Here is a 23,170-nt window from a genome sequence, read left to right as displayed (position 1 = left end):
AAATGAATTATAACTATCTGGAGTGCTAACACTAGAACAGTTAATAAATTAAGCTTGATTTTGAGTGTGGCGCTGCTGGACGCTATTGTCCCACAATATCAAACGTCAATGGAGGAGCAGCACACAGCTGGAAAAAATTACATCAAATTGTGGAATGTGGTGAGGAGCTAGATGAGCATTTTAGAAAACCAAAAAAATCCAGTATAAATTTGTTGGGAAAACATTTTTGTGTTTAGTTGTCAGTGGTGCTAATGTCAGTCAGTTGATTAATGTTTTGTATCATGAAGTACATTTATTTTTTGTATGCTAAGTTTTTATTTTAATTGGCGTTAGTACCTTTTTATAACATGTCCTTTATTTAAACTTGCAAAACTCTGGTTGAGATTAAAATCTTATTTTCAGAGAGACCTGGCAAAGGGGGCAGCACTAAAATGTTGTTACAACAATAAATATCAAAAGCAATTAGTATCAACAGGCCTAGGCAAATGTCACACGCTACAAAAGAGTATACACAATATCCAGTAAACATGCATGAATAGGTATAGGTATAGGAATAGGTAATAGCTAAAATAAGGGAAAAACAATGAAGTGTTATTTTCCAGATCCTATAAAATCGACTTGAATTCATAAACAGTAATCAGCTCTGACAGTTTTCCAGGAGAAACTGACATCTGTGGAACATTGTGAGAACACAGGCCATATTGATTCGGATTTCTACACGTATACATGTAAACAGATAAGGGGGAACAAGCCCAAGGGCAGATTTATATATAAAAGTCAACCACTGAGAATGTCTGATATATACAGAACACTGAAAAGTGTTAATCTTCAGTGTGGGATTAGGAGAAGAGACTCTCTAAGCATGTTCTTCTTACCAGGTAACCATAATATCTGTTTCAGGCAGGTGACACCGTCGTTCATCAGGGTTCAGGATTCTGGGAGTCAAGATCATTGCAGCTTCCACAGACACCACAGCTCGAGACCTACACACAAACACACATACGGTATACAACACAATCTAAAGACATTAAAAAAAAATCTCCCACTCTCCCTAGTTCTTTCTCCATCTGTGTGTTTGTTTTTTTCTCCTCTCTGTGTAAATACTGTTGTCCGCTTGTGTGTTTGTCTGGCCTGTCCTCTTTCCAGGTCTCTATGGTGGTGGGGAGGAGGTGGTGTGGCTCCTCAGTGGGAGACACCTGAAGCTGCTCAGGTGTCCTCCTGGATCCTTCACTTACATTTTACAATAGACATTTTGTCATCATAACTGTATATACTATGATTTCTGGTGGGTGACGCGGTAGCCCAGTGGTCTCACAGCAAGAAGGTCCTGTGTTCGACCTTGGGGCGTCCCAGGCCTTTATGTTTAGAGTGTGCATGTTCTCCCCATGTCTGTGTAGGTTATCTCTGCTCCAGCTTCCTCCCGCCATCCAAAGACATACAGGTAGGTTGATTGGTCACTCTAAAATGTCTCTTGGGTGTCTCTCGCCCAATGTCAGCTGGGATTGGCTCTAGCCAAAAAGATAAGGGTTTTTTGGAGGAGTTTTTCTTCATTTAAATTGAGGGTCTGAGGTCAGAGGTAAACTGTGATTTGTGATATTGGGCTCTATAAATAAAACTTGACATGAAAGTCACACAGAAGTTCAGGAAAAGCACAAACGTGAGGTATGAGAAAAAGCATTTCAAAACAACACAACACTTTGTACAATCTTACCTGTACACCGACACCTCGCCTGCGCCAAACGCCCCCACGATCAGATCTGCAGACAGTGAAAGAGAGAGAGAGAGAGCGCGAGAGAGAGCGTGCAAGAGTGAGAGATGGGAAATAGAGAGCTTCAAAGAATGCCACAGATGGGACTGATTTCAAGGTCTCCAGCAATCTTCATCAAACACAGACGTCTCACGTTTAATATGCACACACATTTACACACACTGTGACATTGCATTGACTTTCTGATATCGCCATGCTTTTCCTTTGTTATCCCTTCACACATGACCTGGTTCAAACTAAATTCATGAACACAACATGTGTTAATGCGTGTGTTTGCGAGTTCATCGCGCATGTATGCGTGTGTGTGTTCATGTGTACAGCTAGACAGGGACCCGGCCCCACGCCGCATTCCACTGCCATTAGAAAGTTCACATCGCTCCAATCACATGTTGCTAAACAACATTTCCCAACAGCCTGCGTAGCAACAGCTCCTAATTGTAAGCAGCAACAGATCTCATCTATATGTGATTTTTATTTGTTTTCATGGATTTTGTGATGAACACACACTTTTAATTGGCTCTCAGAGTTTAAAATAGAGCCGGTATTTAATGGCTGCGGTTAGGGGACACATACCAATGAAAGCCGCACACACACTCACACGCACGCATAGACACAGACACAGACTGATTAAAACAATGTGAAACTGAAGAGAGGCACTTAATGGATACAAGCCACCACTGCCAGATGCAGCAAAACTAAGTTGTGTGTTCCTGAGAAAGACAGAATAGCCTAACCTCATGCTGCTCAGTGAGAGGCTGGGGCTGCGGCTAATGATTGTTCTCAATCGATCAATTAATCTATTATTTGTTTTACGATTAATTGTTTGGCCTATAGAGCGAAAACTAGAATACATTCAGTTACAATGCCATAAAAGTGAAAAACAAATACATTTGAGAAGTGGGATCAGGTGAGTGTTTGGCATTTTGACTTGATTAACAGTCATTAATCATTGTCAACAGTCATTAGTCATTGTCAGTACATTTTCTGTTGATCAAATAATTGTTTTAGCGCTATAAGCAACTATAACTGGAAAATGTTGTAACCTGCTGCAGGCAATACAGGACTAAGCTGGTGGAAATGTACTCTTGTAGACTTTTCTTGTCATTTGCTGTGTCTTTCGTCTCCTGCATATTTCAGAAGAAAGGGGACTAATTGAATCTGAGAGAGGCACATCTGTTTCTGCCTTTGGCTGCAGTCACTGAGTCCCCCTGAAACCACAACATTAAACATTTAAGCCCTGTCCCTCTTCCCCTGGGGTGTGCTATGTTGTTTTGTGAGTGTGTGGCTGTGTGTGTTTTGTGTGTGTGTTTGTTTGTGTGTGTGTGTGTGTGTGTTTTGTGTACTGTATCAAAAAGCCTGCAATGAGAAAAGACCTCAAGATGTGGGTTTTGTGGGACAGTTGGAGAGGTACGGAAAAGGGGGGGAAAGAATGATAGAAAGAAAAGGAGGAGGCAGGCAGAGGATAGTGCACTTGGCCTTTAAACCGCAATGTGTGAAAGCCATCAGATGGAAGGTGTGTTTTCTGCAGAGGGAGAGAGACTGAGAGGGACCGTTTGACTCCCAGTCTAAATTCCTCAGTCCATCCTGCTGTTGGAGTTGTTTAACCTGGAAATCCAACTCCACTACTGCAATAGGTGTGTGTTTTCAACACAGTGGTTATCTGTACTCCTTATCCTGACTCTTTTGTGTGCTGTCAAAACCACTGCATGCATGAGACATGAGGACACGGCACCCTTTGGGGTTAAGTGTGAGTGAGTGTGGGTGCATGCATGGCTGCACCCAGGGATAAATCAAATAACGGCCAACTTTCCTTTTCACGTCAATCTCATTTCCTTACACACAGGAAAGCTTGTCTGCCACTGTTGATTTGAGGTTAACGTGTGTGTGTGTGTGTAGAGACACACCGAACCAAACATGCACACATATGGGTTGGAACACCAGTGTGTATACACTCCACTCATTGATAGCAGGTATAGTCTTGGTAACTGAGCTGCTTTAGCTGATGGTGTCTGTCCTGGGCTGTGAAAACACAATCTCCATCCAGAGTTTAGACAGACTGTCAAGCTGTCACTGGCTGCCTGCCCTGACTGCCTGTTTGGCTGTAGGGGACCAGCCTCCATGATGAAATGCCAAAGGTCAATGGCACTCAGTGGAAAAGGAGGCAGTTTCAAGAGAGAAATGGAGGATTTCTTAATTCTTGGATGCATGTGTGGGATTTAAGTCTATTCAGTAACTTGCTGGCTATAATCCATAGTTTCAATATGACAGTTATACTACATTCCCGTACTGAAAAGTACATTTTTCACACTGCAGACTGGGGGAATTGGTTGTTCCAAATTGGGGAGGATATTCTCAGATTTGACTAATATAGCAGAGGTTTAAAGGTACATTTGGGGTATCAAACTACAATGCTGAGAACAGGAAACAAAAAGCAAAAAGGATGTACAAAACGGTGTAATTTTAACTATTTAAAGGTAAAACATCCAGAATTGGATGAAAATAAAGATGGTCACTAAATACACGAGCAGACATGGAGCCAATTAATAAATTTTTACACCTACTTACCAACCTAATGACCCTTCAGCACCACACACATCCACATCACCAACCCTGACATGTATCTGTGTCTTTAACTCTCTCAGAAAGTCAGTGTGATTGACAGGTAAAACGTTGTCAGTTTTTGACCTTTGACACCTCGGCTGAATCTAAAATGCACCCTGAGGCAATCGGACCCGGCCTTTAGCCTGAGTCATACTCTCATCAATGAAACATCAAGTCAGTGCTGCTTCTGTGTCATGCTCATAACCAAAGTTGCCCATAATTTAATTAACCTTATTTCTGAGCAGTAGACCTAGACAAAGTCTGGGTGCCATTTTTGTTCCTGTACTGCCTTCTTTGTCATCTTTCATCCCACTTTTCATTTAGTTTCCTGCTGTAAGCTATCAAATAAAAACCCAAACACATATATAGACATAGACATAATCTTTCAGAAAAAAAGTCCATTAAAGCTAAAATTGGAGCGTAATCATTACCCTGCCTTCTCTCTGTGTTCCTGCAATAGACTAATGACATTTAACATTGATGGGAACATATGGTGGCTCTAGCAGGCCTCCCAGGCGCCTGTGCAGTCCTCTCATAATGCTGATCAAACATCTCTGGCTCCTTTGAACAGTGTGACTTTACTACCATGCTAACGATGCTCTGTGTGTGTGTGTTTCACTTCCGCCAGCAAGCTTTCTAATGACAGACGACACAAGCACTGCACCATTTGTGTGTGTGCATGTTTATGCAGTGTGTGTGTTGTCTGAAAGCTCTGCCACCCATGAGTTTCTACTCTTTCAACTCCTTCCTACAACAGCCTAAGTTTCAACCTGTAACCCCTGTGTGTATATTTACAGTATAATGTTTTTAATTCGGGATCTCTGATTTGCTTCTGCGCAGGATTTAGCTTTGACCTGGAGCCTGGCACACGCTCAACACACACTTTCTAGCTGCCAGTGAAACTGATCACAAGCCACATATGTGAACTTGTGTGCACTTGTATGTGTATTTTCCTTGATATCCTGTTTGTTGAATGAAGAAATATGTTATTATAGCAGAATGAAAAGGAAAAAGAGGGAAAGGGAGGGGGGGCAAAGAAAAGAAAAGGTAAAACTAAACAAATTCTCCTTTTCATCCTAATCCATGGAAGCACAAAGCCAGAGTAATGCTGAGCGTACAGCAGCTCTAAATCAGGGAGAAAATTAGGTAGTAAAACAGTGGTTTTATAGACCTGCTTTGTTTCAAAAAGATTTTTTTCTAAACTAAAAAAAATCCTCTCCTTTTCAGTTCTTATGAGTGTAGGCGGGTTTCTATTATGTTTTGGAAAAATCAGAAGGTGGAGGTGTCTGTTAAAGTAAGTAGGTGGCACATAAGTAGGGAGCTACTGGCTTGTAATTTGATTGAGTGCTGCTTTGTCTACTCACAGTTTGAGGGGTATGGGCTGAGGCTTGAATTTCTGGCAGACTGAACATGCGGATAATGTATTATTATACTCAATCTTGTGTTTTCTCTCCTTTTAAGTACTGTAAATCCCTAAAGAATGGATGCGGCAGCAGTTCATTGGCATTTATCCCCATACCCCCTTCTTCTGACTGATGACTTTACCAGAGAAGAGGAGGAAAGCAATACAGGAGAACATGGGGATGGTAGTAGTGTGCATAGGGGAACCATGAAATGTGGAGGTCAAGAATGAAGAGGAGGGAGGCTGTAATGAGAGGAGCTGGAAGGAAAGTGGAAAAGTGAAGGAATGCAAGTCGGAGAAGGAATTTTGATTACAACAAGGGGAGCTGAGTTGAGAAGGATTGACTTGTTGAGTGTGAGTATTTACCAGGATACTGATTGTTGTCCAGGTCTTGGCCTCCTCTCAGAGTGAATCCATATCCAAGCAAACTGTCACTGGGGGTCCTGGCTGCTCTCAGCTCTTGGCTCAGTGTCAGGCCTTGCGTGGATGCGTCTCTGTTACCATTAAAGATCAATACTCTCCCTCCACGCTCCTCGCCTCCGAACGGACAGCCCACCGCCACGTCTAAGGGATGACACACACACACACATACACACGCATGGTTTAGATATCAGTAGGGTTAAGGGCCCTCTGAGACAGAAGCAGAGGAAAACATACAGGTAGAAGGAAAGAGAGAAGGAAAAGATCTTGACCTTCTTTTACCTGCACTGGGGGACCATTTCAGTATTGTCATTTACCGCTTTTCTTTAATTTCCATTTATTTTGCTCATCTTTTAATCTTGTCTCTCCTCTATCTTTCTTTTTCTGTCTTGGTGCTGTTTATATCATTGCTGTAATTCTTGGTTACTCAGTATTGTGCTCTGCGTAGGAAACATTTGGGTCAATATGACCCTATAATAAGTGACAAAATGCTATAGAGCAGGCTAGTCTGTTGGGGTCTTAAAGCAATAGTTTGACACTTTGGAAAATACACTAATTCGCCTAAGACTTTCATCTTTGATAAAGCTTATAGATAGAGCTGGCTCAGGTGAGCCCTAAAACATTCCTTGGTTATGCTGCCGGGACACTTCCCATAATGCACTGAGCTCCCTCTCCATCTGTATGCATTCTTATCCCATTAATCCATCCATCCATCCATCATCAACCGCTTATCCTGCGTACAGGGTCGCGGGGGGCTGGAGCCAATCCCAGCTGACATTGGGCGATAGGCGGGGTACACCCTGGACAGGTCGCCAGTCCATCGCAGGGCCTTATCCCATTAATGTATGTCACTAACTCGACTAACATGCTCATATCTGTGCACTGTTTGTATACACACTGCAAAAACTGATCTCTCTATAACAAGAAAAAAAAGCATTAAAATGGGGGAAATATTACTCAAAATGAGCAAAATTATCTGCCAACAGAACAAGAATATTTCACTTGCTACTTAAGGCCAAAAAAACTTGAAACAAGTGAAATTCTCTAACATAAAAGCCGCCTGGTAAGAAGATATATCTTGTCAGACAAAAAAGAAGTATATTTTGCCTTCAATTAAGATAATTAATCTTATTAAGATTTTAGTTTTTGCAGTGCAGATTAAGCAAATGAGATAGAACATATCAGCTAATTACTGAGCTTTAGAGGTTTTTTTAACTTTGGACAGAGTCAAGCTAGCTGCTTCCCCCTGCTTCCAGTCTTTAAGCTAAGCTAGGAAATTCAGCTAATCAGCTTCACACGGACTGTGTGGGTGTGGTTTGATTGGATTTAATTGACAATGGTCCAGCAAAACAAGAGAACATCCCCACAGTTCCCATCAGATGAAATGTTTCCCAGATTGGTGCACTGAACCACTCATTATCCATTTTTTCCAACTAAACCCTGCTACTAAAAACATAACGACAGAAATCTCTCAACTGAACTAATCAAAGCTTTTCTAACTAACCCCAAAAAAGATAATTGAGAAAGTAGGTTTCAAAGGCCTTTAAGAATTCTTTCAGACATGTAGGCGTGTAGTTGCAACGGAGGCCCCACACGCAAATGAAAACAGAGAGATAATAATTAACATACTGCAAGCACCTGTCCTGGTACTTACTCTTTAACCTCTTAATGTCCACACATTGCACTGTCCTGCATAAAAGCATCCCTCACTACTGTAAATGTCCAAACACCTCGAGACATCCTGTTTGTCTCCGGACCCCTTCTCTCTCAGCCTAAACAACTAGATCCACATGAAGCAGATTGTGGGGTAGAGAGGATAAATGCAACCATGTGTGTATGCAAGTGTATATATGAGCCTGTGTGTGCTCATGTGTGTCTGCAAGTGTGTATGTCTATGTGTGGGTATGTGTACATAACTGAAAAGCTGTGTAAAAAAAAATTGTACTTAAAAAAGTCCTCAAATAATGTGAAAGTCACTCATGGGAATTACTCCATCATCCCACACAATGCAGACATCCACAGCAAAATGTGGAACACCCACTGTGATCTCTTAGACAGTGACATTGTTACTCACAGACAGAAACAGGCTGAGACTCTGTGAGCGATGGTGATAGAAAGCCTCTGTTGGCTGACAAAAATTAAAAACAAAGAGAGCTGCATAGGAATTTCAATTAGCTAAATTGCAATGTTTCCTCTCAACAAAGCCATGAAGAGGAGAGGTATGGTTCTGCTTTTAAGAAGAATTTTGCAACTGAAGTCATGAGGTCCCTGCTACGGGAGGAGGAAGAGGCTCTGTGTCATCACTTGCTGAAAGGGGATCTGTCAATGATTATGCACACATAATCATATGAGTGCACAGGTATACTTGAACACAGAAGTTTGACATTAGCAAAAAGGAACTGCTGAAAACTCTGATCACATTGTCTCCATGGTGACTCCATAATGCAATGCCGAATTGTCCTCATAAGATTATCTCTCAACAAGTCTTTTCAATGCGTGTCACTGCAGCTGGCAGAGAGGCACCTCAGAGACCGTCACATCCTGACAGAGAGCCTTATGTGATTTATGTTTTTGGCCACAGAAAGCTTCAGTATTGATCCAGTGGATATTGATCTGATTGTTAAAGGGTTTAAAGCGGTGGGACACACATTAATGCACTCTGGCCATGAATAAATAAGGCACTAATCAGTGGGACAGATGGGTGTTAATTCATTCACTTCTAAGCTCGCAGTCAACAGGCCTTGGCGTCATGGAGCATTTGGACTGCAGGCTGAATGGTTTGTGTGTGTGTGTGCATGTGAGTGTGTCTTTGTCTAATCAACGTGAAGATAAAACAAACACATCGAAGAGGAATGAACTCTGGGCTGCAGGACAGAAACTCCCAGATGATTTTATCTCAGTGCACATCTGGTGAGTTAAAAATAGCTCCAACACACACACACACACACACACACACACGGCCTTAACCCTTATCATCACAGGCGGAAATAAGTTCACACAGACAATCTTTCATCGCTGCTCTTCCTGATTGGCTGAAGCGCTTTAAGTTTTTTCAAGCAGCAGCATATGATAGGATTTCCTCAGTCAGAGACTAAACAAACCAAGAGGCACGGGAAACACAGAAAAAGATCTGTCAGTCATCAGGTTTACCTGGAATCACCTGTCTCATATGGGCAGACGAGTACAAGGGAAAGAGGTCCATGCACTGGCCCACAAAATATATATAATATATATATATCAGGATTTGGAAAATTTTCTCGTCTACATATCTTTCTCCTTCTCTATTTCTGTTTGTTGTCTCTCTCATCTTGCATATTTTTGTTTCTCAAATGAATTTCATCTGGCTTAATTTCCTTTTTCCATTTCTTCTCCCCTTCTTTCTGTCTTTCATCCTCTCAGCATACCATTGTATCCATCCATGTTGATGTCTCCCAGGGGTGCTATAGCTGTGCCGAAGCGCCCGAAGGTATGTGTGCCGGTGAGGGCAACAAGTTTGGAGAAAGTGAGCGGGGCCATCTGTAGGTACAGGTATACCCTCCCCACCTCTCTGGGTTTGCTCTCCATCTCTCTTTCCATATAGAGGGGCGCTCCAATCAGCACATCGTCGGTCCTGGGGACATAAGCCGTGGTTTTAAGGCTTAGACAAAGAAAGAGATGGAGTGAGTGTATGTGTCTCGAGTGACATGGACATTTTCTACTTACCCATCTCCGTTCAGGTCAGTGACAGCCACCGAGTAGCCAAAATAAGAGGCCATCTGAGAGACAAGGAAGGAACAGGAGTATTTTTTACCATAAACCCAATCCAACCCAACCCATCCAAAAATGGAAGAAAATCCATATCAGCTGGTGCCCACGATGTAGTAGTTTATATGCAGCCCTGCAATATGTGTGTATCGATGCTCCTACCTGTTCCCCTGTGAAGTTCTGGATGAAGGTCAGATTGGTGGAGTTGATCATTGCCACCTAAAACAAACAGATGGACTGTCAGATACAATATGGCATGACTAATAAAGCACCAGACTTTGTCCTCATAGCACTCCAGGAGCAAACATGTCTGACAATGCAGGAAAAAAGTCAGAAACCGCATTAAAAAAAGCCTTTATTCTACTGAAACTTATTTCTTTTCCCCTGCCCTCCCCCACCACCATCCTCTTTGTGCCTTTACCATTTTCCCCCTCATCTTTCTCTCCTTCCCCCCATCCTAACCCCGGTCGTGGGGAGAGACGGAGGGGGGAGCCTGAGAATTCCTTCATAAGAGCTAAAATAACAACCACATGGAGACAGCCGGGGGGCTTCACGTACACACACAGGCACACACGCAAACACACATGCAGGAGGATACATGTTGACCCAATCAGAGATGTCTCAAAGACATAGTAAAGGGACAGAACACATATAGATGACCATGTGTAAACACAAATATTGAATCTGAGCACTATGAGTTGTCAGATTGGTCACAGAAGAAACCTGATCAGCATTGACACATACTCCAGTACCAGGCTTCTAACATAGCCTTCCTGCATCCCTCAAAGCACTTCTCCCATTATGAGCTACAAGCACCCTCCTTTATGACACTCACTGTGCACTGTCAGTACAGGAAAGAGCATTCTCGCACCAGCTACAATGTCCAGACGTAAAACACACTGTTGCAATGTGTATGTGCGCAGTGTCCTGCAGTTACACTGCAGGTTAGAGTTAGGGGTCGGGTGTGTGTGGAGAAGGGTTAGTGGGGTTAGGTGGGGTCACCACCCTCCACATGCAGCGGAAGCTGTGTGTCATTAGGGAGGATTGAAACAGTCAGCCCTGGGGACATGTTCCCATAAGAGAACACTAGACACACCTACAGTATATGTTGTGGTTTTGTAGATACATATATTTCTGTGTAGAGTAAAAGCTGTAATCTTATATGAAAAACTAAAATCCAACGAACCTCAAAGACTTTTTTGTGTGTGAGTTGATTGTGTGCTTGCACATACATGTTTTAGATACAGCATGCAGATGGGTGACAAAGTAAAGGAAAAACCAATGTAAAGCTCCACCATAAGCCAACAAAACAGCTTCATAGGTCCTTGGCACAGATTCTACAAGTCTCTAGAAAAGATACTTGAGGGATGAAAGCCATGTTTCCAAAATATATTTCCTAATGTGGTATTTTGGTGATGATGGTGCTGTTGAACGTGTCAGTCCAAAATCTCCCATAGGTGTTCAACTGGCTTGAGATCTGGTGACTGCGAACGCCATAGTATATGATTCACATCATTTTCATACTACTAAAACTATTCAGTGGCCATTTGTGCCCTACAATAAGACATCTGCATTTGTTATGCTTTGATTCAGGTATAAACTTTAATTTGTCACATGTCTGTAACAATGAGGTTGCTGCTGAATGACTTTTATCTTTAAATCAAGCACCAAAATCTATCCTGCGTGTCTTTGGTTAAATTTGCTCGTTGGTTCATACTCACATATCCAAAGTTCTGTGCTCCTCTTGGGACTCCGGCTATAAGCTCTGGTAAACATGAAAACAAAGAACAACTTAAATTAGCGCATGCTTATGTGTGAGAAAGACATTGGTTCGTTGCAAAGGCCTGAACCCTAAAATCCTCTTCCCAGCCCACCCTGTTAGAAGTTAGAAGTGTTGCTGAGAACACACTGAGTGATTGGGTGCATAGGCTCTGCTTGTGTATTGATTGATGAGTGCGGTGCCGTGGACTTATAGGGACGATCTGAAGGACCAACCCAGAGAGAGTAAGAGAGAGAGTCCCTCCTTCCTGCCCTCCGGCTCTAACCAAAAGGCTCAACCATGAGCCTACAAACCAGGACTTCCCAGCTCCATCTTCACTAAGAACTCCCAGTTACAACCAGTTCTCTAATCTAAAGAGGGTTTGGGGAACAAGACCACAACAAGCTTCGTACCACAACACAACACATCAAGAGGCATGTGTAACCTCTTAAGGTTCACTTTAAGACTCGCCGACATGTTCCGGAGGGGGTTTCAGAGCCTTTGCGGGGTTTCTATGGGGGTATGTAAACACAAGGTTGTCCCATAAAGATCCCACTAAATGGTGATTAGCATAGGGGCTCTGATAGACAGAAAATGATGAATGGGAAGCTGAAGTGGCATTGGGGGAGGAGAGTCTCCTGCTTGTGACAGAGCAGAAGAGCGTGAGAGTGTGTGGTGACACAGTGTTTGAAAGAACTAACCAGTGGTTTAGACAATGAAGTAGCATGACTGTGGTTGGACACATTTTGTTTTCTTTAATAAAAGCTTTTTGTTGAAATTGCTTGTGTGTTTCATTTGTGGTGCTGACAAACTGATGGCATGGGAAAGGACATCAGAAGCACCTGAAGCTTGCAAAGAGAGAATCGAAATGCTCCACTGCTGGCTAAAAAACATAAAATGATCCGTACATTTTTGGTAATCACAACAATGACACTGCTTGTCTCTCTTTCCGTGGAATATTTCAAGTCCAGATGAGATTCTGGACCCACGCTAGATCTGAAGAGGTCTGTAGGGTCTGCCACCAATCAATCTAATCAGTTAAAATAGAAGAAATCCCTTTATCAGTAGTTCCTGAAGTCCTGTCCCCTCAGGGTCGTGACCCAGACACACAGAGACAGTACTCATTACTGCCTCTGAGTTCAGACAAAGTCAGTGTCACCCAGCTCTCCATTCCCTATCGCTCAGTCTAAAACACCCCTCGCTGGGGTCCTGGCATCCAGCCGGAGAGCATAAAGAGAGAGTGTTTCAGACGGTGTTGCAGGGTGCCTGCTGGTGTTGTTATTGAGGAATTCCTCTGGTGCTGCATGTGGTTACTTGCAATGAATTGTTGGCTTTCTCACCTTGTTCGGAGTCTCCCGTAAACTCCCCCACTGCCACCGAGTAACCTAGGGAGAAATCGGTTGCACATGATGACATATGGGTGAAATTAGCTCTGTACGCAATGCTCTGTGTAAACTGAATGTTGTATGTGATGTATGTAATGTAATGTATGATTATTATCAGCAAGGCTGTGCGAATGTGTGTGTTCGGTTTGTAAATGCATGTTACCAAGGTAGCTGTCGTCATGTGTGTCTTCAGCAGCTCTGGTGTGTTTCTCTCCTGGAACCCGTCTCAGCACTGCCTTCAAAGAGTAGCCGTTCAGTATCTCAGCTATCCCTGCTGTCATCACCTGACCTACACACACACACAGACATACACACGCACAGATAAATAGATAAAGAAAACAAACACTCAGGGTGTGAGAGTCACATATGTTCATGGACAGCGGTTTCAGCTTGGACCCCATGAAGGGAGCACAGCTGCTCTCTGCTACAGAAACCTGCTGGAGCTGGACCACCTGCTCCAAATGAAAAATGCACAGATCTAGCGACATGGCGAAGCCTTCCGTGGGGAAAGCTAAAACACATCGTTGGAAGAGGAATAGCTGGAAAAATACCCTAAAGTTCCTTCAAAACCCTCTGAAAATGCTTGTCCATTCTCCAGCAAAGACTCTGAAGTATACGTGTGCACACACAAATGACCCATCCACAACCCTTCATCTGCTGTTGAACAAGAGGTCAAACAAACAAATGATTTTATCTATGGCAATCCACAACCTTCCATAAATCCTCCTTAATGTGTGAGTGTGTGTGTGTGTGCTGACAGGGAGGGAAATGTGCCCTCTTAACCCTCCCTCCAACTCCTTTTCCACCCACTTATCCCTCAGACTGCGCTATGAGTTTATCTCCCAGAATAACACATCACCATATCAGCTCATTATTAAACCTCCATCTGATTAATGAGACACCGTGTTACAAACTGTTAACACAGATGCATAAGTCACTGCTGCCAATTTGAAGTGTCTTTACACCCAGAGATAACAAGATTGTATATAAAAGAGGTTTTTTGTATGATGACTCAGGCTGAAGGCTGAAGATAATCGTTGTATATTAGAGGCCATAAAATCCAGGCTGAGTGCTTTTATAAACATTCGGAGGAAGTGTTTTAACTGGAGGCAGCCAGCCTTGCCACGCTGAGGGCACAGAGAGGGAGCAGTCCATTAGTCTGTGATGCCTGTCTACTGCGGTCTTGTATGCTGGAGCATTCATTATTGAACCATATGTAATAACAGCAGCAACGCCAAACAATAACCCCAAATCATAAAAAATTGTGTAGCAGTTTTGAAATATCCACCACAGAGTCACTTCCCTCTTTTGTCTTTTTTCTTATTCCTAAAAACAGATACTCACTTGCTGCATATTTCTGTTCTAAACAAATGAAGTGCAGTGGAGTGACAGATTAGCAGTTACAAAGAAAGGAGAAATTAGTTTGCGCAAATGATCTCCTTGCTCCTCACAAACAGCTGCAGAACTCCTTTTGGATATTAGGAGAATACACACTCTTACACACCTGGAGTTGGGGGAGTAGCTGAACTCTGACACACTCTAGCTGTGTCTACACCTTTTAAGACACTTCATCCCTCTGCTTAGACTAGCAAGTTAGTTGACCTCAGTGTTGCTTTTATCAAGGAGAAAATCCATCTTTCTTCTTCTTTCTCTGTGTCTAACTTACTCCTTCACTTCTCATATTTCTCTCTCCCCCAGCATGTTTCTATCGTCTCCTTAACAGTCCTCTATCACTCCCGCGATCCTCCCAGCTCTCAGCCTTTAAATTCTCCCCACCTTTCCTCTGTCCCTCTCAACCCTAGCCTGCCTCTGAGCCTCTTCCTCTCTCCTTAAAGCTTTCCCAAGCCCCTCTGCACTTTATCACGGGCAGAGGGGCAGTTCCGCCACACTCCATTACGATCAGCTCATTACAGAGCCCAAACACCCACTTCCTGTTACAGACAGAGAGTGGCATGAAGTAGCCTAAAGGAGTGAGGGAGAGAAAAGGTTATGGAAAGCAGCAAAGAAAGAGACACATTTCCTTCCACCTATTCCTACTTATGGCTCTTGTAATGAAATTGAAATTTTGGCAAGAGTGTCTGTGTGCATGTGTGTTCGTGTGTAAATGTGGGCTTTTCTGACTGTTAAACCCATCTCCATTATCTTCCCTCATTTGAACACCTTCCCATCTATGAAATCATTGCAAAAGAGAGACCAGATACATGTTTACACAATGTTGTTGCAGTTACCTTGCCAGTAAAAGCTTCCAGGTCCTCCTACCACCAGCATTCCTTCCTGGAATAGATACAATAAGTTAGGTTTAGTCCTGTGATATAGATTTGTCAGTGAATGTGTGTGTGTTTGTGTGAGACTAGAGGTGTATATATAATGTTTGCAGTCGTGTGTGTGTGTGTGTGTGTGTGGGTATGTGTGTGTGTCCACACATATGACTCGTGCTGTCATGCATGTTGACATCCTGTGGAGAGTGACAGCTTCCTGTACAGGAGGGTAGAGTTGAACATGGGCCATGAGACAGAGGCCTAAGTTCTCATTGACTATACAGTGACAGATTGTGTATGTGTTTTGTCTATTGTGTTCAGAGGTGATGGGTCACATCAGCAGTGGAGGCTCCTCTAGGGACAAGCGTGCTCTCAACTTCCTAGTGTCCATTAATCTCTGAAGGGAATTTCATGTTTGAAGAAACCTCTTCGCTGGCACTTTGAGAGGGGAAATGATGTGTCCAGGGGGAATTCTTGATGATAGGGTACGAGTGTTGCTGCAATCGGTACCTTGGTGAAATCCACACTGAAGCCAGCCTGGCAGAACCCCTGTCCCTCCGGGTCTGGATCATCTGAAAACAACACAAACAGTAAAACTGTTTTTCAAAGACCTGTGCCAGCATCTTAATTGTTAAAAAAAACAATTTTCTGGAACAAAGCACTCAACTAACATTGCAGACAGCAACAGCTGACATAATGACGTAGAACCACTGAGGTGTGTTTCTGTCAAACTCTGCATGAACAAAACAACAAAAGAAAAACGTATGTTCACCTAAAAAATTGTTCTCCATTTTAGAGGCACCCTGAGGTGAAGCTTAATGATGCGTAACTAGACACGTGCACATATAAATAATGTGTGAGTTATGGTAGCGGACTGAGAGGTCATAGATTCATGTTAAAATGAAGCTGCTGGAGAAAAATCAGACTTGGACACATGTTGAAGAAATTCTTCCTCTGCCTGAAAAACATTATTCCCCCCTTGACAACAATTGAGTTTACAATGTGATTATTCTAGTCTTGATTAGTCAGAACTGGCATAACCAACAAAATGAGATCTTTAACAACTGTCATCCAATAAAAGGGAGCGTAAAGAGTGAGTGTAAACAGAGAGGGATTTTTTTGTAGAGTGGATGATGGAGTGGATGATAAGCCCTGTGTTTGATCTGCTGTTTATGATGTGCCACCTGATAGCCTCCGTTTTCCCCTTATCATACTTATCATGCTGATGCCTCATATCACTGCACAGGGTAAAAGGGGTCGCAGGAAGAAAGTAGGAGAGAAAGAAAAAAACTGGAGATGAGAGAAAGGGGGTGGAGGGGAGGATAATCCCATGAATCCCATTTACAGAACTGATGACAGAAAGAAGTGGACCAGAGAGAGAGACAGATACTGTCACAGAGACAGATTATCAGGTTACTGTGGCAACCTTTAAAAACACCAGGCAAAGTAATCCACCGGGAAAGACAACAAATAAATCTGTCTGCTCGCTGTCAGTTCAACCAACTTACGAAAATATACATTTCCTCATCTGCAGATAGTTTTGGTTTTGTTTGGCCAAGTTTGGAGATAACTACATCTGAGGTTTCTGCTGCCAAGCAAATACAATAGAAGTGAATGTAATTTTGTTTAGGAAAAACATTTAAAATTTTCTTTTTTTTAACACCTTTTTTGTTTTGTTTCAATTAAATATAACATAGTCACAGAGAAATCTGTGCAGGCGCGATTAATTCTTTAAAGGGGCTTTATGTAGTTTTTACATGAAATTAATATTTTTTATTGCCTATTTGTGAACGGGTTGTAACCTCACAAAACAATGAACCACATGCCTGCTTTTTTCGGTCGCTTGGAACAGCAGATTTTCCGCAAAATCCATTGGTTTACATGGGCTATAACGTTCATGTGCGCTCCCGAGCCTCTTGCCTACTGATTCTGAAATGTACACAGCGACAACATCGCAGCTAACAAAATGGAGTCTGCTAACACCCAAAAAACAACAGGCTCCCAGCACAACACAGACTCCAACACAAACTCCACATAGGGATAAAAAACAAACAAAAAAGGTTTTACCCGATACCCGTTAGGCCAAATGAGAATCAGATTGACATCGGGTGAAAACACGGTCAATGATGGAAAGTCGTTTGAATCATGGAGACCTCTCCTTTGTTTTGTATAAATAAACCGACCCAGAGTTGGCTTTCATCCCATTGGACAGGAAACTAACATTACTGCAAAGCATGTGCAATATATTGTGATTTTGTGCTTTAGTTGGCTTAAGTTAGATAATGTTAGGTTGCCGGCTAACACTGAGAAGTGGCTAGTTATCATTTGCATTATACTGTAACTGTATGGCTTTTCACATTACTTCAGCTAACACAATCTATATTACTATCCTGTGCACCACCAGTTTTATGTCAAAGTGTTAAGTGTCATGTCAAGTGATTTTAGCCTGGAAGAATTGATGTAATGATGAAAAAAGCAAATGTGGAAAGATTTATTTCTAAAACCAACAGTAATGCAAGGCAGAGGCAGTCAGCTAGATTAGCATGGATGTGGTATTGTTTGCTTTGTAACATTCAATTTAGATTTATTGTCGTTTTACTAGTACACAGGTACATAGCTTCCTCACCAGTCTCAGTCGCTACAACTTACGTGACCCATGTAATATACAATAATGCAACATAATGGTGCAGGACAACACCACAGTGGAAGACCCATTTACTACAATAACGTTACTTACAATCTCATTTATATTATTCAGTCTAGCTCACTAAACGTTTTTGCTATCATCCATTAAATTTAGATATACTGACATCGTCAAGCCTCTCAGTTGAAAGTTGAAAATAGTAATTGAGAATTCCTCAGGTATATGCAGTCACTGTACCGTTATCATGCAACAAGCCTGGATTAGTTCAACGTCAAACTGATTAAAATATTACTGTAACATTGCAGAGGGAGTTTACCTGAGTTTCCAGCATTTTGTGTGAAGCTGTTGCCCGGTGTGTTGGTGTCTGTTTTGGCTCGCTCATTAAATCGAGCATGAGCATGAGCACGAGCACATGCTTGGGAAGGTAGTGATTACAATCAGAAACCTAACTGCTAGAGGCCACTGAAAACTACATATGGCACCTTTAAATATACTACTGCAATGCCATAAACAAAATTACATTCACCTTAATTGTAGTGGCATCTCAGAGAAAGATATATCAAAACCCGGCTAGATACTACCAGAGGTGTGTCTGCGATTTGGGTGTGCTGACTCTTTGAACTTGAGTCAGTGCACTCTATGTATACTTTATGCCATATTATGACATATTACACAGATGGAAGATAGTATAAAGTGTATTAGAGAGAGAGAAAAGAAAAACAAAGGAAGGGAGGTTGGAAGGCAATAAAAGGGAGATGGAGACACTTGGAGACAGGCTGCAGGGTGACTCACTGGTCCTGCAGGGTGAGTACTCTGCGTAGGCGCTGAAGTTCTGGACAGCCACATAGCAGGTCCCCACGGGGTCCTTCTCGCCACTCAGCTTCACTGTCCGCCAGTGGTAAAGAGGAGCACATGCCTACACAACGAATATTTAAATTTAAAGAAATACTTACCTAAATGGCAACTTTAAAAAAGCAGGTAGCAAAACTGTAGTTTTTAAGCATATACAATGATACAGATGACACATGTCTGATACGAATTGGCATCATGTTCCTCACCACCACTTTTCCTTTGTGTGTCCTGACCGATGCTCCAAACCACTGGTGCGACTTAAACTCCAGAGGCTCTCTGGTGCCGTTTACCTTTATCATCCTGTTATCTGGAGAGAGACCAAGACAGAGACAGAGAAAAAGCGGAAGTGGAAAAGACATAAAAAGGAGAATGAAAAAGACATTTCATAATGGTGCCAGTGAAAACTGATATTGACTGTGGTAATGTAGATCCAGGCCTGTAGCTCTGTGTAAATGGAAAAATGTGTCCTTGATAAACAACAAAAAAACACCAACTTATACAGCCCTATAACAAACATCAAAACACCATTTGGCCCCCAGAAACAGACATTTGTCAGGATGCCGGAGGCTTTTTTTTTTTAAGTCAAAGCCTTTCCTATAAAATATAACAGCACTTAGGAGAGTTACTCTAACTGGGCCTACACTTACACACATACACACACAGACACAGAAACAAGTGTGTACATGCACATTATGAGCATTTCCCAGCTGACTTAGAATAAAGTGTCAGCTTTATGTCAGCTTTATGTCTTTGCTCTGTTACAGATATTTTCCAGTGTTATTAAAGACCAGCTGGGTCTCTTTACAGCCATGCAGACCCCTCCTCATTAAACACCTTCTTTTAGCACATGTGCACTCACTTAAATAGGCACACAGGCAGACAATTCATAAAGACAGGTGTACAGTGGCCTTTTTGCTTGTTTGTTATAGGATTCATTTGATTCTAAATCCAAATATGAATTATTTTCTTGTCTCAATCATCATTTGCATGATGTTGATCCTACCTAGTTCCAAATTGTGCGTTTGTATGCTTTTATATAAATGATGCTAACAACAAATGAATTATCCCTACTATATCGAGTATGAAAGGCATTCATTCTCATGAGCAGCAATATCATGGACCTAAAGGTTAAAGAAACAACCTTATGACTGGAAGGAAATTCTTTTTAACTGTAGGACAGGTTTGGAAATTAAGGTAGTGAATGAAGTATACTCTAATAGACACACCCAACCCTGTTTAGCTGCTTTGAGGCTACAGCAGAGGACTGGCTGTAGTGTGAAGCTCTCAGATTTGTGAATGTGTGGTACGGTTTCAATGTGACGAAAGACATGCAAATGCCTGTATCAAGTTTCTATAAAGAAAAAAAACATTGTGCTGCTCTAAATCATTTTATGATCCGTGCATGTATCATTTTCTGGCAGATTAAAAATCAATGGACCCAGTGTGACTATCACCATATCAGCCCCTGTCTCAATCCCTCTGCTACACTGGCATGGCTTGACGCATCTGCATAATGTCACTGAAGCCATGTACACACACACACACACACACACACACATACACACACTCAGGCATATGTGAAGCTGACGTATGGATATTAACCAGTACAGTACACACAGATGTTCACCACTCGTGCTGATATTTTGTACAGTGTGCATGAGTGTGTACGTGTCTCTTAGTCTAGCTTATACCTGCAATAAAGGCTCTGCTGTAACTCTAGAAATATCCACATTGGCCACTGTCTTCAATCACCTTGTGCATACCCACCCATTCTAGTGAATAGATACACATGCATGACTGCACACACATTTCTTCCTCTATGTTTATTCTTATATCCCCAAAACCTGAAATTTCCCCCAAAACACTTCACACTAAAAGTAACCCCTTTGTGAAAAGTAACCTATAATTAACTTTAGGGAGCGCAAAGAGAATGCTCCTCACTTTGAAGGTTTATCCTCATCTTCATGGAGTCTTCCTTTAGTTCAGACAGGACAATTAAGTCCTGCTTGCATCAACTGATTGGCTATCATCTGTTTCATTCATGCTTCTGCATTAGCAGTGTATTGGCAAGCAGCTGACTAGCAACATCCAATCATACTCATGCATGTGTACATGGTGATGGCATTTGTAAACTAAGAACTTTGTCTGTATGTATTGAGCTTTTGATACTAATCACTCTGGTACAATAATGTTCTTGTACGTTTCCAACTTTCTCTTAATTCTGTCTGATAAATAAGTTTCTCCCAACGGAATACTTAAAGCTCGGATTCTGTGAGAGCCCCAGAACCACCTCCACCACAAAATGAACTATAAATGGTCAGTTCCATCACAAAGATGATAGACGTCCTCACAAAAGAGACAGAAGAACAAAAAGAGAGAGGGATAGACTGATGGAGAGCAAGAGAGAGAGAGAGAGAGAGAGAGAAGGGGAGGGGAAACGAGACAGGGATAAATTTTCAAGATCTAATAAAAAGCAGACCTCATCCAATCCCCCTTTACTCCGAAGGGGAAGTAAATTCCCATGTGCACACAGTTTACCCCCCCAGCTTGCTTTCTCACTTGTTCTCTCTCTCTCTCTCTCTCTCTCTCTCTTCCTCTTGCACATACACTTACTGCTCAGAGACATTAGATGCACAAACAAAGGCTGATTGCACAGTTACCCTTGATGATAACATATTGAAAACCATAATCAGCGTGATGTAGGCTTGCACCAGCAAACCTGCGAGCCACATTTTTTTGGTAGATGAAGCTGATGGGACCCACATGTCTTATCTCTCTTTTTCATGCAACAACACACGTGCCAAACTTAGATACATGCACATAACAGACACACAGGTTATGAAACTCCAGTGGCTCCAAATGCAGTAACACCTGGGGCCACCTATGGCTTTAAAAGGATCCACTTGGACCTCAGTGAAATTAATGCTTGTTAAATTTCATTTCTGTTATTCAATAAAGTACTCCTCATAATACAGTGACATTGCTGAGCATGTGTCTCACAGTTGGTTCAATGTAACAGTGAAGTTATTCCTTTATATGTCCACCGGCACAAATCTATGTCTATGGAACATCATTATACCCAGTGGGGCCCCCAGGAGGTCTGCCATGAATTTATTTTGATCAATGATAGGAAAATAATTGAAAAAGCTTTCAGGTTACTCACTGGAATTGTCAAAAGGTATCTGTCTGCAGCTGTCTGGGAGTCCAGGCCATGGGCAGTAGTAGACGGCTCCAGCCTCCACAACACCGGGCTGGGAGGTGTTCGCCTTGGGTGCCCCCACCAACACACTGATTCTGGTGGGGAAAAAAAGAGAAACCATGCAAGACATGCAGGAGAGTGTACAATGCATTCTTCAAATGTGTGCAGTCAATGCACTCAATTTGGCTCATCCATACATCTCAATGTCTTTTCTGTTTCATAATTCTGTTTCACTCTGTGCAGCAGGAATCTGAAACACTCGTGCTTTATCTGAACTATTACAGTGTGTGCAGAGTATACAGCTACAGAGATAAAGAATTTTTTTATGTATTATTTTTCCACCTCATCATTCCTCACATCATTTGGATTCAGTTCTATTCCTAATGTATTTTAAAGTTCTCTTGACAGGTTAAACTACATATGTACATGTACATGTGGATAGCCTATTATAACTCTTGCGGCATCCTGATGGGACAACTTCAGCTCTGATGTTGCCACTCACGTGTTGCTGTCGGCGGTAGCTTGATAGAAGTCCACAGAATAACCGAAATAACTTCCACCGGGACCCCTGTAAACCGTAGGATGCTCTGCGTAAAGGTTAAAACTCCAAACTCCATTTAGCGCCGGCCACAGCACCGACAGTACCCCGAGAACAAACATCCCAGCAGAGGAAACACAGTCCCATACATACTCCATCTTCACTGAACAGTCAGCTGCGCACTATTCCCCCCAAAATGAGAGGGAACTGTGACAGAGATAGAAGAAAATATATATACAGAGAGCGTTTCCGTACAGGTGAAGCTGGGTTTGTCCCGGGTTAAGTTCGCCAACTTGCTGTCACCGGATCACTGCGCTCCCCTAAAACTGCCTCCTGGCACCCTGAAACCACCAGGTCTGTCCAGAATCTCAGCTTCAAGACTACACAGCCGCGCCCCCGCCCTCTGCACAAAACTTTACCCCCTACACACACACACACACACACACACACACACACACACACACACACACACACACACACACACACACACACACACGCATACACAAGGCACAAACCACATCTGAGCGAGCTACGGGGCTGGCGCGTCACCGCTCCTTATATGGCAGAGACATATTTTATGTGGCGAATTTGTTGGCTTCC

The 23,170-nt window shown here is 42.4% G+C and overlaps 1 protein-coding gene across 1 annotated transcript in view; it reads right to left on the bottom strand.

The window, feature by feature from the left end:
• Positions 1-22,964, bottom strand: part of itga8 (integrin, alpha 8) — a 39,945-nt gene extending 16,981 nt beyond the window's left edge. The window contains exons 1-15 of the mRNA XM_038711588.1: positions 22,535-22,964; positions 21,997-22,127; positions 19,040-19,140; positions 18,774-18,897; positions 15,848-15,909; positions 15,308-15,353; positions 13,243-13,368; positions 13,035-13,079; positions 11,657-11,700; positions 10,098-10,154; positions 9,894-9,946; positions 9,596-9,801; positions 6,138-6,335; positions 1,712-1,757; positions 876-983 (exon numbers count right to left, since the gene is read on the bottom strand). Coding sequence (XP_038567516.1) covers positions 876-983; positions 1,712-1,757; positions 6,138-6,335; positions 9,596-9,801; positions 9,894-9,946; positions 10,098-10,154; positions 11,657-11,700; positions 13,035-13,079; positions 13,243-13,368; positions 15,308-15,353; positions 15,848-15,909; positions 18,774-18,897; positions 19,040-19,140; positions 21,997-22,127; positions 22,535-22,728 — 1,541 coding nt within the window. The 5' untranslated portion in view covers positions 22,729-22,964. The remainder of the gene's footprint in view (positions 1-875; positions 984-1,711; positions 1,758-6,137; positions 6,336-9,595; positions 9,802-9,893; positions 9,947-10,097; positions 10,155-11,656; positions 11,701-13,034; positions 13,080-13,242; positions 13,369-15,307; positions 15,354-15,847; positions 15,910-18,773; positions 18,898-19,039; positions 19,141-21,996; positions 22,128-22,534) is intronic.
• Positions 22,965-23,170: the final 206 nt, after the last annotated feature.

The sequence above is a fragment of the Micropterus salmoides genome, unplaced genomic scaffold, assembly GCF_014851395.1.
Source record: "Micropterus salmoides isolate LMB-PRFRI ecotype aquatic unplaced genomic scaffold, ASM1485139v1 Ms_hic_scaffold_11, whole genome shotgun sequence".
Lineage (NCBI taxonomy): Eukaryota > Metazoa > Chordata > Actinopteri > Centrarchiformes > Centrarchidae > Micropterus > Micropterus salmoides.
This window is presented reverse-complemented; position numbering and strand designations above follow the sequence as displayed.